Source organism: Otolemur garnettii, unplaced genomic scaffold (genome assembly GCF_000181295.1).
Source record: "Otolemur garnettii isolate 467f Iridium unplaced genomic scaffold, OtoGar3 scaffold00024, whole genome shotgun sequence".
NCBI classification, from domain to species: Eukaryota; Metazoa; Chordata; class Mammalia; order Primates; family Galagidae; genus Otolemur; species Otolemur garnettii.
Window position 1 is genome coordinate 13,423,416 of NW_003852419.1, and position 12,267 is coordinate 13,435,682.

The 12,267-nt window shown below is 39.2% G+C and overlaps 1 protein-coding gene across 2 annotated transcripts in view; it reads right to left on the reverse strand.

Annotated features, from left to right (window-relative positions):
* Window positions 1-11,835, reverse strand: part of PNPT1 (polyribonucleotide nucleotidyltransferase 1) — a 47,794-nt gene extending 35,959 nt beyond the window's left edge. The window contains exons 1-8 of one of the 2 annotated variants that reach the window (XM_003787932.3): window positions 11,589-11,835; window positions 8,112-8,172; window positions 7,475-7,549; window positions 5,424-5,529; window positions 4,292-4,341; window positions 2,937-3,000; window positions 2,795-2,842; window positions 1,873-1,986 (exon numbers count right to left, since the gene is read on the reverse strand). In XM_003787932.3, coding sequence (XP_003787980.1) covers window positions 1,873-1,986; window positions 2,795-2,842; window positions 2,937-3,000; window positions 4,292-4,341; window positions 5,424-5,529; window positions 7,475-7,549; window positions 8,112-8,172; window positions 11,589-11,749 — 679 coding nt within the window. In that variant the 5' untranslated portion in view covers window positions 11,750-11,835. The remainder of the gene's footprint in view (window positions 1-1,872; window positions 1,987-2,794; window positions 2,843-2,936; window positions 3,001-4,291; window positions 4,342-5,423; window positions 5,530-7,474; window positions 7,550-8,111; window positions 8,173-11,588) is intronic. The other variant, XM_023512108.1, reaches the window with a different exon arrangement.
* Window positions 11,836-12,267: the final 432 nt, after the last annotated feature.

Here is a 12,267-nt window from a genome sequence, read left to right on the forward strand (position 1 = left end):
GCCTGGCTATTTTTTGGTTGCAGCCATCATTGTTGTTTGGCGGGCCCGGGCTGGGGATTCGAACCCACCGTCTTAGGTGTATGTGGCTGGCGCCTTAGCCGCTTGAGCCACAGGCGCCGAGCCCAAATACATAGTTATTAACATAATTCATATATTTATCCAAATCATTAAGATTTATTTTTATTTGAATAATCACTTTTGAGGCTTCTAGATACAATCTAGAATAAGAAAAACCCCAAACCTCCTAATGTGTTTATATGTGGAATGCCATCAGCCAATTGAAGTAGATCAATGAAAAGAACTAACATTTGTGTCATCAGAGTCATGCAGGAATAGGATGAAGAGGGCAGGGCTGAAAACATACTGTAAAAAATAATGGCTGAAAACTCCCCAAATGTGGCAGACATAAACCTTCTAGTCCAAGTAAATTCAAAACAGGGTAAACTCAAAGAAAGCCAGGCCAAGACACAGCATAATTAAATTTCTGAAAACCAAAGACAAAGAAGAAAATCTTAAAACTAGCCAGAGAAAAATGACATTTTACCCATAGGGAAAAAGCAATTCACATAACAGCAGATTTGTCATCAAAAACCATAGAGGCCAGAGGAAGAGGCACAATAGTTTTCAGGTGCTGAAAGAAAAGAACTGTCAACCCAGAATCTTATACCCAGTGAAAATATTTAGGAATAAAGGAGAAATCAAGACTCTCAGATGAAGGACAGCTAAGAATACTTGTCACTAGAAGACTTAGACTAAAAGAACGGTTAAAGGAAATTCTCTAAACAGAGAAGGAACAGTAAGAGAAGAAACCACGGACTATTGGGAAGGAAAGGAACATGGTATGTAAAAATATGGGTAAATACACAGCAGTAGGCTTTTGCTCTCCTATGAATTTTCTAAATTATGTTTGAAAGCTGAAGCAAAAGCAAAAATATAACAATGCCTGATGTGGTTCTAAATGTACAGGAATATTAACACAATTATATTATCAATGGAGAATGGCAAAAGGTAAAGTTTCAACACTTCATTCTAGGCATAAAGAAGTTTCCTCTGATACCATAATACTGAGAAGACTATATTCTTTTTTTTTTTTTTTTGAGACCGAGTTTCGCTATGTTGCCCTCAATAGAGTGCTGTGGCTTCACAGCTCACAGCAACCTCAAACTCTTAGGCTTAAGCAATTCTCTTGCCTCAGCCTCCTGAGTAGCCGCAACTATAGGCGCCTGCCACAATGCCCAGCTATTTTTTTGGTTGCAGTTGTTGTCGTTTAGCAGGCCCAGGCAGGGCTCAAACTTGCCACCTTCAGTGTATGTGGCTGGCGCCCTACTCACTGAGCTATGGGCACTGAACCTGAGATGACTATATTCTTGTTCTCATTTGTATTTCTATGCTATGCTCTCTCACTTTTACTGAGTGAAACCAGCGATTTAAAAAAATAACCACCCCTGGAGCAGTGGCTCACGCCTATAATCCTAGCACTCCAGGAGGCTGAGGCAGGTGCATTCTCTGAGTTCAGGAGTTCAAGACCAGACTGAGCAAGAGCAAGACCCTGTCTCTACTAAAAATAGAAAAAGTAGCTGGGTGTTGTGGTGGGCACCAGTAGTCCCAGTTACCTGGGAGGCTGAGGTAAGAGGATCACTTAAGCTCAAGAATTTGAGGTTGCTATAAGCTATGATGCCAAGGCACTCTATTGGGGTGACAAAGGGAGACTCTATCTCAAAAAAAATAAATAAATAAAAGAAAGAAAAAGTACTATGAAAATAAGAGAGAAATAAAACAAAAATTTTTGTGGCTACTGACAAAACTCACATGCAAAATAAAAAGTTAAAATTTAATTTAAAACCCTCAAACAAATGTGTTTAAACTACTTACCAATCTGACTTTTAGGCGCTCCAGCAACCACTAAATTTAAAGTACTGGAAGACATTTCTTTTCGTGTTGGATTAACAACGTATTCTCCATCAATTATTCCTATTCGTACTGCCCCTAAAATGGCAATTAGCAATTATTTAATAAAAACTTTCTGTGATCACAGAACAAAATCCATACTCCTACCAGGGTATTTAAGGCACACAGACCATCCTTCCCCACCCTACCTTTTGGCCTCTCCAGACCACTCTGAATTGTCCAAATATACCATCCCTTCCATATCTCTATAATTCTGCTCATGCACATCTCCTGGTCGAGACTGTACTCTTTAAGGCGAATACTTAACATCTGATTCTACTAAGGTTCAGCTTAAACAGGGACTACTCTGAGAAGGCCTCTTTGACACCCTGACCCCTCAAACCTAAACCTGTTCTTCTCTACCATTTTCTTAGCACTGTGACTAGCTTTTCTAACAGTAATGTTTACAAATAATTACCTATCTCTATTCTTTATGCTGAAAGCAAGCACTGCCTTTTTTTTATCTCTGCATTGCTAGGGCCTAGTCTGCCTCTGTTCCTTTAGCCTCAGTATCTAGTGTTTAGAATACTTGATAATTACTTCTGCATGATTACAACATATAAGAGGTTTAAGTTATGTATGTTTGTTTTAATTCTGAAAGAGTATGTACTCAAATAATTTCCTAGTCCAAAAAAAAGTTCTCTAACAGAAAGAGGCAATTAAAAAGTCAAAATCTCTAGAAACAATAAATCTCTAACACCATAACATTGCTGTGAGAAACAAACCCAGGGCAAGGATGAAAATGTCTGAAAGGCCCAAAAGGAGTCTTAGAATGCCACTGCTATAACCTGCCATTATTACTTACTGAAAAAATATAAAAAGTACTTATTTTCAAATTCTAACTTACCAACAGGTCCATTCCAAGGAATATCTGATAATGAGAGGGCTACAGAAGCTTTAAAAAGAAAAAAACAAAAGCTGGCCTTAAAATATTTCTTTGCTTTATAAAAATCAACAGTGATAATTTTAATCTCTACTTTTATACTTACCTCCATTAATTGCTAGGACATCGGGTTCATTAACGCCATCTACAGCTAAAAGATTACAAAGGATCTGGAATGACAGAAAAAATTCACAACACTTAAGAAAATCTACTTGATTTGGGAGGATTATCATTTAGGTTAACATACTGACCTAAACTATAAAAGCACTCTATGGTCAAAAGCATTAATTATTTTAGCCAAATCCCTTAATTCTGATTATCATTTAATTAAATGTTTCATATTGGGTAAATTCCTTAAATTAAGCCCCCCAAATAGCATTTTCCTAAAGGTTCTTATGAGAATTACAGAAATAGTGCCTGTAAAATACTGACCATAATACGGGCCACACTATAAGTATGCAGTCAACGTTGTTTCTATTACATAAAAATACCGTCTTCTGTTTATAAGCATAGATGAAACAAACCAACAAATTACTCTGTACTGCAATGATGTGCCCATGTCACAGCTTAAGCAAATAACCCCTTGGGGCTGTGAAAATACAAATTACATCCTTGCAAGATGTATTTGTAAGGCATAGTTATTTATTTCAAATAAAGAAAATGGTTACTCAAAGTATAAGGGTCACTGTGCTGGGTAAAAATAATATTAAGAATTTTTTTTTTTTTTTGACAGAGTCTTGCTCTGTCACTCAGGCTTGAGTGTAGTGGCTCGACCATAGTTCAGTATAACCTTGAAATCCTAGGATTTAGCAATCCTCCTGCCTCCACCTCGTGAGTAGCTGGATCTACAGATACATGCCATCATACCTGGCTAATTTCTTGTATTTTTTTTGTAGAGATACAATCTCATTGTGTTGCCCAGGGTGGTCTGAACTCTTGGCTTTAAGTGATCCTCCCATTTTGGCCTCTCAAAGTGAGAGGTGGGATTATAGGTGTGAGCTACCATGCCTCGCCCGGAAGTTTTCAAATATAACAGAGGTTCAGAGGATTTAGTAACAAAGGCAAGTATAAAACTTAGTTGTGTTGATTGTCCTTGTCTGTAACTAATATGACCTGCGAGTCTATACTTGGCGCTCTGGTCCCCACACCATCTCAATCTCGCTGACCTTAATTCAAACTCACCCATTTCTTTCCAGCACCAGGCCTTTCTCACTTCCCATCTATCTGCCTGGAATGCTTCCCTGATGCACCTTGGTTGGCTAACTCCTACTCACAATTCAGGTGTCATCTCAAACTGACACAATAAATATTAGTTTTTTAAAAGTATTATTTTTTTAAAAAACATAATGGAAAACACAACAGCATCATCAAAAATTCTCATTTTATACTCTGTATAAAGTTTAGCCTTACATAGAGATCACGTAGGTAATTTCTGATTGATCTAGAGACTAATAAACCTACCTGTGTATCATAGAAGTAGCCAGCTGGAAAGAGAGGTCTAATTGAACGATCTGGCAGAAGAAAGAAAAAAGACATTAAATAGTACTGATGGCATTGCTTTATAGCTCAAACACAAGGTCTGACAGGTCTGTGAACTCATCCTAGAAGAAGCACTAAATGCCTCATTGCTGAATTATCACTATGGTCACCTCTGAAGTACTCCCCTGGGGAAGCTGTGCACCATTGCCAGTGCTTAGTCCACCCTTCAAAGCACTGTTTCAACAATGAGTTCACAAACTTAATTGTCAGACCTTATACGACACAGCTCTGATGGCTATTCCAGAAAAAGAGTTTCAAGATTGCTCTGAAGGGTGGACTAGGCACTGGCATCTCTGCATAGCTTCTCAAGGGGGGGACTTCCATGATGACCATAGTAATATTTGGCAATGAGGTGTGAGTTCACAAACCTGTCAGATCTCATATAGCTAGATGCTCAATACTCCAAAAAACAAACAAAAAAACCCTTGGACTGATTTACTAAGATGGATGCAGATAAATGAGAATGTTGCACTAGATACATACAAAACCCCAACAACAAACAGAAGCAGGGTAGCAGCACATTAAGTGCAAAGATTGGGAGCAACTTTTCAGTCTGGTTCCAAAGGCATCATTTACAGATAGAAATCGAAAAAAGAGACTTCAGACCAAGAGCAGACTAAAAGAAAATGTTTCCTTGGTATTTCATGTCAGAAGAAAGCATAAAACAAAAGACAAAACAGCAATTTCTGGGTAGGAAAGCCAGAAGGTACAAATGATCCCACAATATTTAGAGATGTCAAAAATCTAGAATATCATAGGTTTACTATGCTTAACATGAAAATGAAAAATCCTAGGAACAGATTCAACCGAGTAGAAGCACTGGCCATGGAATTCGTATGCTCAATAGAGTTATTCATTTAGTCAGCAAGTATTTACTGAACTATTTTGTGCCAGGCCGTAGTCTAGGTACAGGGGATTCAGTGGTGAGGAAACAAGTTTTTTTCTCTCCTGGTGTAACTGCAGTGAAGGAAATTTAAGACACTGTAGAGCACAGAAGGAAAAGAGACACTAACATAGCCATGTAAGAGGATTAATGCTTCTGGCATTGTCTTACCTATTATTCGACTTGTAAGGATTTCTTTATCAGAAGTACCAATTTCTCTTCTCAGATAGTTTGTGGGAATTCTACCTGCTGCAGCAGCTTTCTGTCTGTAGTCCACCTGAGGTAGCAATAAAGTAACGAAGTTCATGTTTCTTTTTTGAAGTAACAAACTATACCTCAAGAACTACTATGTAAATCCTAATTCTCTTGGGGTTGCTAATAAGAGTAAAGAATATTTTATTTATTTTTAGCCTTTTGAATCTTTCGGAGGAAGGAGAGGTGATGGAAATGTTTCCACAAATTTATTTATTTATTTTAGCCTTCTGTATCTTTTGGAGAAAGAAGAGGTAATAGAAATGGTTCCACAAACTTACCTTACTTATTTATTTATTTATTTTAGTGTTTTGTACATTTTGGAGAAAGGAGAGGCAATAGAAACGTTCCACAAACTTACTTTACTTACTGATCTATTTATGTTTATTTATTTATTGAGATGGAGTCTCATTCATTAAAAGTCTTCCACTTAGCAGTCAGATGAGGACCAAGCCTAACTACTTCCCCCAGATGATCATTCAGAACAAGTCAAACACGCTATCTTGCAACAACTGCAGCTGCACTCCTCTTCTCATAATGGAAAGAAGCCATAAAATCCTAATGAACTGTTCACTAAACACAGAAAATCTCCTGGTACTGTGGGGGACTGGTGCCACAACCTCTTGTGGATACCAAAATCCACAGATGTTCAAATTGCAGATATAAAAGGTATAGTATTTGCATATAAGCCATGCACATCCTCTTGTGTACTTTAAATCAGGCGTCCTCAAACTATGGCCCACGGACCACATGCAGCCCGCTTAGGACATTTATCCAGCGCACCGGGTGTTTTTGCCACCGCTGCCTGTCCTGCTTAGCAGCCGACTTATCCTGGGGCCCGCAGTCTGGCCCTCCAACAATCTGAGACAGTGAACTGGCCCCCTGTTTAAAAAGTTTGAGGACCCCTGCTTTAAATCATCTCTAGATTACATGTATTACTTAATACAATGTAAATGCTATGTAAATAGCTATTACACTATGTTATTTAGGGAATAATAAGAAATAGTCTGTACACATTTACAAGAGGCACAACTGACAGGGTGTCACTTTGTTGCCTGGGCTAGAATGCGGTGGTGTCATCATAGTTCAATGCATCCTCAAATTCCTCAAACCATCCTCCTGCCTCAGCCTTTGAGTAGCTACGACTGGTGGTATACACATCTTGTCTGGCTGAGTTTTACTTTATTGTTTTTTGTAAAGACAGGGTTTTATTATGTTGCCAAGGTTGGTCTCAAAGTCCTGGCCTCAAGCAATCCTCCCAAAGTGTTAGGATCACAAGTGTGAGCCACTGTGCCCAGTCTTTCCAAATATTTGTTGTACACAGTTGGTTGAATCAACAGATGCAGGACCCACAGATACAGAAGGTGGACTGTTACCTGCACACTCATATTGAAGGGAAACTATGAGGGCTTATTCAAAGTACTCATACACTTCCACTGTTCTTGGCACCTTACATACCCGGACATTATACCTTTTTTTTTTTTTTTTGAGACAGAGTTTCACTATGTTGCCCTTGATAGAGTGCTGCGGCATCACAGCTCACAGCAACCTCAAACTCTTGGTTCAGATGAAGGGATTCTATTCTCTTGCCTCAGCCTCCCAAGTAGCTGGGATGAGAGATGCCTGCCACAATGTCCAGCTATTTTTGGTTGCAGTTATCATTGTTGTTTAGCTGGCCCAGGCCAGGTTTGAACTTGCCACCTTTGGTGTATGTGGCTGGCGCCATTAATCACGGTGTTACAGGCGCCGAGGCTGGACATTACACATTTTAAAGTATGCTCACTACTAGTATGAGAATAAGTTATGGTGTAATCAATCTTCATTTTTTAATGACTCAATATGGAACAACTAAGAAAAACCTTTTTTGTGTAAACTTCATATTTTGCACTCAGTAGACACTAAACATATTATGAATTCTACTTAATACATTTATATTATATTGTAATTCAAATAAATCAGCAAATACTTACCACCAAAGGCATGAACTGGGAAGCTGAAGGTTTTGTTTTACTGACTGCCGTGACCATCACTGCAGTGTCACCTGACTTAAACATGAACAACAATGGTAAATTCCTTTGAAATCAGATATTAGCATATAAGCAGCAACTGAATAAATCCTTACTCCAATTAAACTCAAGGAAACAGATCTGTTCTTCTATGACATGATTATAATGAAAATAATTATTCACAAGTAGTCTAATCTTGATTCCTGAACTTTCTAAAAACTATATAATCAAAGGAGAAAAAGCTAACTGCTTAGTCACATCCAACAAATTGAATCATATTTTCTACTCATGCAAAAATACAGTCTACAAAAAATTTTCAAGTATTACTATTGAAGAAAATACCAAAATCATTTTCTCTAGAAGAGCACAAGAGAATTTATTAACAATATGAAACAGACCTCCAAGTTTGGAAGAGATCTTAAAGCAGTTCTCTGACTCTCTTGGTGTCTGGAATGATTGTGATACTTGAAATGATCTTGGTAATATCTTAATTAATTTCTACTACCACAATCCTAAGAAGGTACATGATATTACAAAGATATTCATTATCAGTCTCCATAGTAATTTTTAAGATCAAAATTTAAAAACTTGGACTTTTTACCTGTACTACAGCAGAGCCATCTGCAAATCTGGCCAGTTTTCCAGAGGATATTTCTAATTTTCTGTTTAAAAGTTAAAAAGCAATACAAAAATGTTAGGTCATTAGTAGAATTCCAGCTTAATACAGAACAAAGATTTTAGCAGAACCAACAGGTACCAAGTTGCCTCTTACTGCCCCCCAGCAACAAACAAGCTAAAAGGGATAGAATTCATGATCATTATGAAAAATACAAAGGGAATTTACAAGTTGCTTAAAAAATACAGTAAGTCGTAGGATTAATCTGAATGAGAAAATATTGGGGGCACGTGGATTCGGAAACTACTCCTTTAAGTGTTAACTCCCATTTACCATCTTAATATAGTCTCCTGTCATCCCTTGCCTTATTGACTGGTAACCTGTTAACACACAAAATCATTTCCCTACTTAAAAACTGTTCCTGTTGTTTTTAGGAAAAAAAAATATAAACCCTGGCCAAGCACAGGGACTTTTGCCTGTGTAATCCTAGCTCGGTGGGAGGTCAAGGTGGGAGGATGGCTTAAAGCCAGGAGTTTGAGACCAGCCTGAGCAAGAGGGAGACTCCATTTCTATAAAACAGAAAAATTAACTCAGCTACTCTGGAGGCTGAGGCAGGAAGATGGCTCAATGCTACGAGTTTGAAGTTGCAGTGAGCTGTGATGATGCCACTGCGCTCTAGCCTAGGTGATAGGAAAAGACACTGACCAACCAAACAAACCCCCTAAATATGGCCTCCAAGGACCTTCCAGTTTGAGAGAAGGGGAAAGACAAGTGTTCAACGAGGAGAAGTATATATAGACTTTTCAACCAATGGTGCTGGACCAACCGGATATCAATATGCAGGAAAAAAAAATCTTCATCCAAAAATAAAAAGCTCAAAATGAATCCTAGACCTAATGTAAGAGCTAAAACTCTTAGATTTGGCTTAGCTGGGATTTCAGGTACATGGCAATGTGCCTGGCTCATGTTATCATTTAGATATTTCATGGGTGATTTTCTCTCTTACCAATTTGCTCTCCAAAATCATATTTATGAAATGTCTCTTAATATTACACATCCTCTGGGGCCAGAAGCGAGTGGCCATGGAAATGTATAGAAAAATTTTGAACTTTTAAAATGCTTTTAGTGAGTGAATAACTAGTCAAAAGGTGGGTGGATTGCTTGAGCTCATGAGCTCAAGACCAGCCTGAGCAAGAGCAAGAGAACTGTCTCTACTAAAAATAGAAAAACTTGCCGGGTATAGAGGTGGGTGCCTCCAGTCCCAGATACTTGGGAGGCTGAGGCAAGAGGATCTCTTGAACCCAAGAGATAGAGGTTGCTATGAGCTATGATGACACCATGGCACTCTATCCAGGGCAACAGAGTAAGATTCTGTCTCAAAAAAACAAAAACACTTTAAAATAATAATTAAGAAAAAAGATGAACAAGGAGATCCTATTGGTGGGAAGAGTAGAAGGAGCTAGCTGAGGAAGAAAGAGCAGATAAGAGAGGATCCATCTTCCACAGAAAGCAGAACTCTAAGGAGAGATGCTTAAAGAACATTTTAGAAACATTTGCAGAATGATTTGTAGCCAGCCACCTTCCTTCAACTTCCACCAAAAAAGTACTCAGTAATATAAAACTAACTTAAAAAAAAAAAAAAGACTTTCAGGATTTGGTCTTTTGCCTTGGTTGCAACACTCATGGTTAGTGAATTATTTGTAGCTCCTGAAATACACCCTGACCTTTCTATAGTTGCACTTGCCACTTTATCTGCTACTTTGTCCTTGCTATTTGAATCACTGCAAATTCCGCTTCATCCTTCGAGATTCATCTCCTGTGGCAACCTCTGGGATTGGATAAATATTCCTTTATGCTCTCTTAGGGCCCTGTTTAGCCTTCCCACATTAGTCTTCACAGCATCAAATGTGTTTTTCTTGCTCTTTCCTCAGCCCCTGTGTCCCAGTGCTCTGTACATATTAGATGCCCAATATGCTGTAAGCATTAAATGTGCTATCCGAAAGACACCTACCACAATAACACACAATCTCCCAGAGTGTGGTAAAGAAAATGTATGTTAACAAATATAAAGTGCCTGGTACACAGTAGTCACTCAATAAATGCTGCATATGACAAACTTAAAGATGAAAGAACTGACTTATCAAACAGGAATGATATTTATGCATCTAGTTATTTCAACATTTATCACAGGATTAAAAAGAATTAACTACCAAAGAGGTTTGGGTTGATTAAAAAATGAAGGAGTCAAAGCAGATTATTTATGGAAAATAAGGAAGGTAGGGACTGCCTCTGAGTACCCAGTGCCCATCTCATAGTAGGTGTCTGTTGAATGAAATATTCTGAGGCACTTCTTCAGAGAAGAATGTGTAGTATTTGAAGAGGAGAGATGCCCCCCCCACACCAAATCAGAATTAATGAATGCCAAATGTGGAAAGAGCTTTAGAAATCATCTAGTCTCAGTATGAGCAAACAATAGCTCTTGGCTGTTTCTATACAGCTTTTCAACTAGGAATGTTTTTTAACATTTTCATAGGGTACGTAAACATACACAACACAAACACAACGTGTAGTTCTCAAAGCCTAAAACATTTATTATTTTTGACAAAACGAAGTGCTTTGATTGAATCCAGATTCATTATGCACAAATAGTAATTTGTTCAAGGTCACTCACTCATTAAGTTAGGGATAAAGTGTGGATTCAAAGCCAGAATTTTTTTTTTTTTGCTTTTTGTATAAACTAGAGTCAAAATTTTAAAAAATTACATGTAAAAAATTTAGGGCAGGGAGTGGTGGCTCTTGCCTGAACCCACTTTTGGAAGGCCAAAGTGGGAAGGATGCTTAAGCCCAGGATTTGGAGCCCAGCCTGAGCAAGAGTGAGCCAGTGTCTATACAAAACCCCAGAAATACTAGTGTGGTGGCTGCTCCTGCAGCCCCAGCTACACCTGGGGCTGAGGCAGGAGGATGGCTTGAGCCTCAAACAAGGAGTTTGAGAGGTTACAGTGAGCTATGATCTCACACACACACACACACACACACACACAGTGGCGTTTAACTGATGTTTCTTTCCCTTTGTCAGTGTACACGCTTTTAGGCAATCAATTGGATCGGACGTTTGCATATATTGTCAATTTAACTAGTTATCCTTACATTGAATGGTTCCCACTCCAGAAACATTCTAGGGGTCCACTAAGTAAGGTAGACAGACAAGATTAGCTGGAGAACAGAATCCCGGAACAGCAAGAGGGAGGTTCCAGAGGCAAAGGGCACAGGACAATGCGGGAAGAGGGAGGGTCTGAGAAGACAGACTCCAAACGCGGAAAGGGAAATTTGGGATTAGGTTAGCGGTAAAATGAGATTAAAGAGATCTAGGTTGCCGGATCTCTACCCTGGGAGATGAATGTACCCGAGGTGGCTAGACAGGACGCCTTGTGAAAAAAACAAGGAACGCACGCCGTTCCTTACCTGTTGCCTAAGTCCACGGCCACAGCTCGGGACGCCGCACTACCCCACAGGGCTCGCACCTGCAACTGGGTGAGTGCCCGATCCCGCCCCGGCAGACGGAGGGGACTTTCGCCCAGGGGCCGGAGCCGTAGGCACGAGCAGCAGCACCTGCAGGCCGCCATGACACGGGCACGCGATCAGCCCGGGCTGCGCCTTGATTGGCTCACTCCTCAGGCCGTGGGGCGGAGTCTGATGTAGTTTCGTTTCCGCGGCGCCTGGGGGGCGGGGGTGTTGGGGCAGCGGATAGCAGGACGCTTTCTACGAGAACCAGAGAGGGTCAAATCTATTAGAACGCGGGTGCCTTGTTACTTGTTTCTCTCCAATGAAGGACAATGAGATAAACAATGCTTTTTTTGCTTTCTTAGTTTACAAGAAAGTGCTAGACTAATGGAAGTGTTAAATAAGTAGAGTAAATCTATGTTTACTTCTAATAATAGAAGTCATAGGACAACACATTATTGTTATTTGGCTCTATGAACTAAGAATTAGGAGAATTTGTGTGACAGGCCGTAGAAAGAGATTTCCCTCTCTCTTGCGCCTTGGTTTTTATTTTATAAATTTTACATAACAAATATGTTATTGCACAGGTTCATGTTAACTGATATGTAGTAAATTAATTCATTTCTCATTGACCTATACC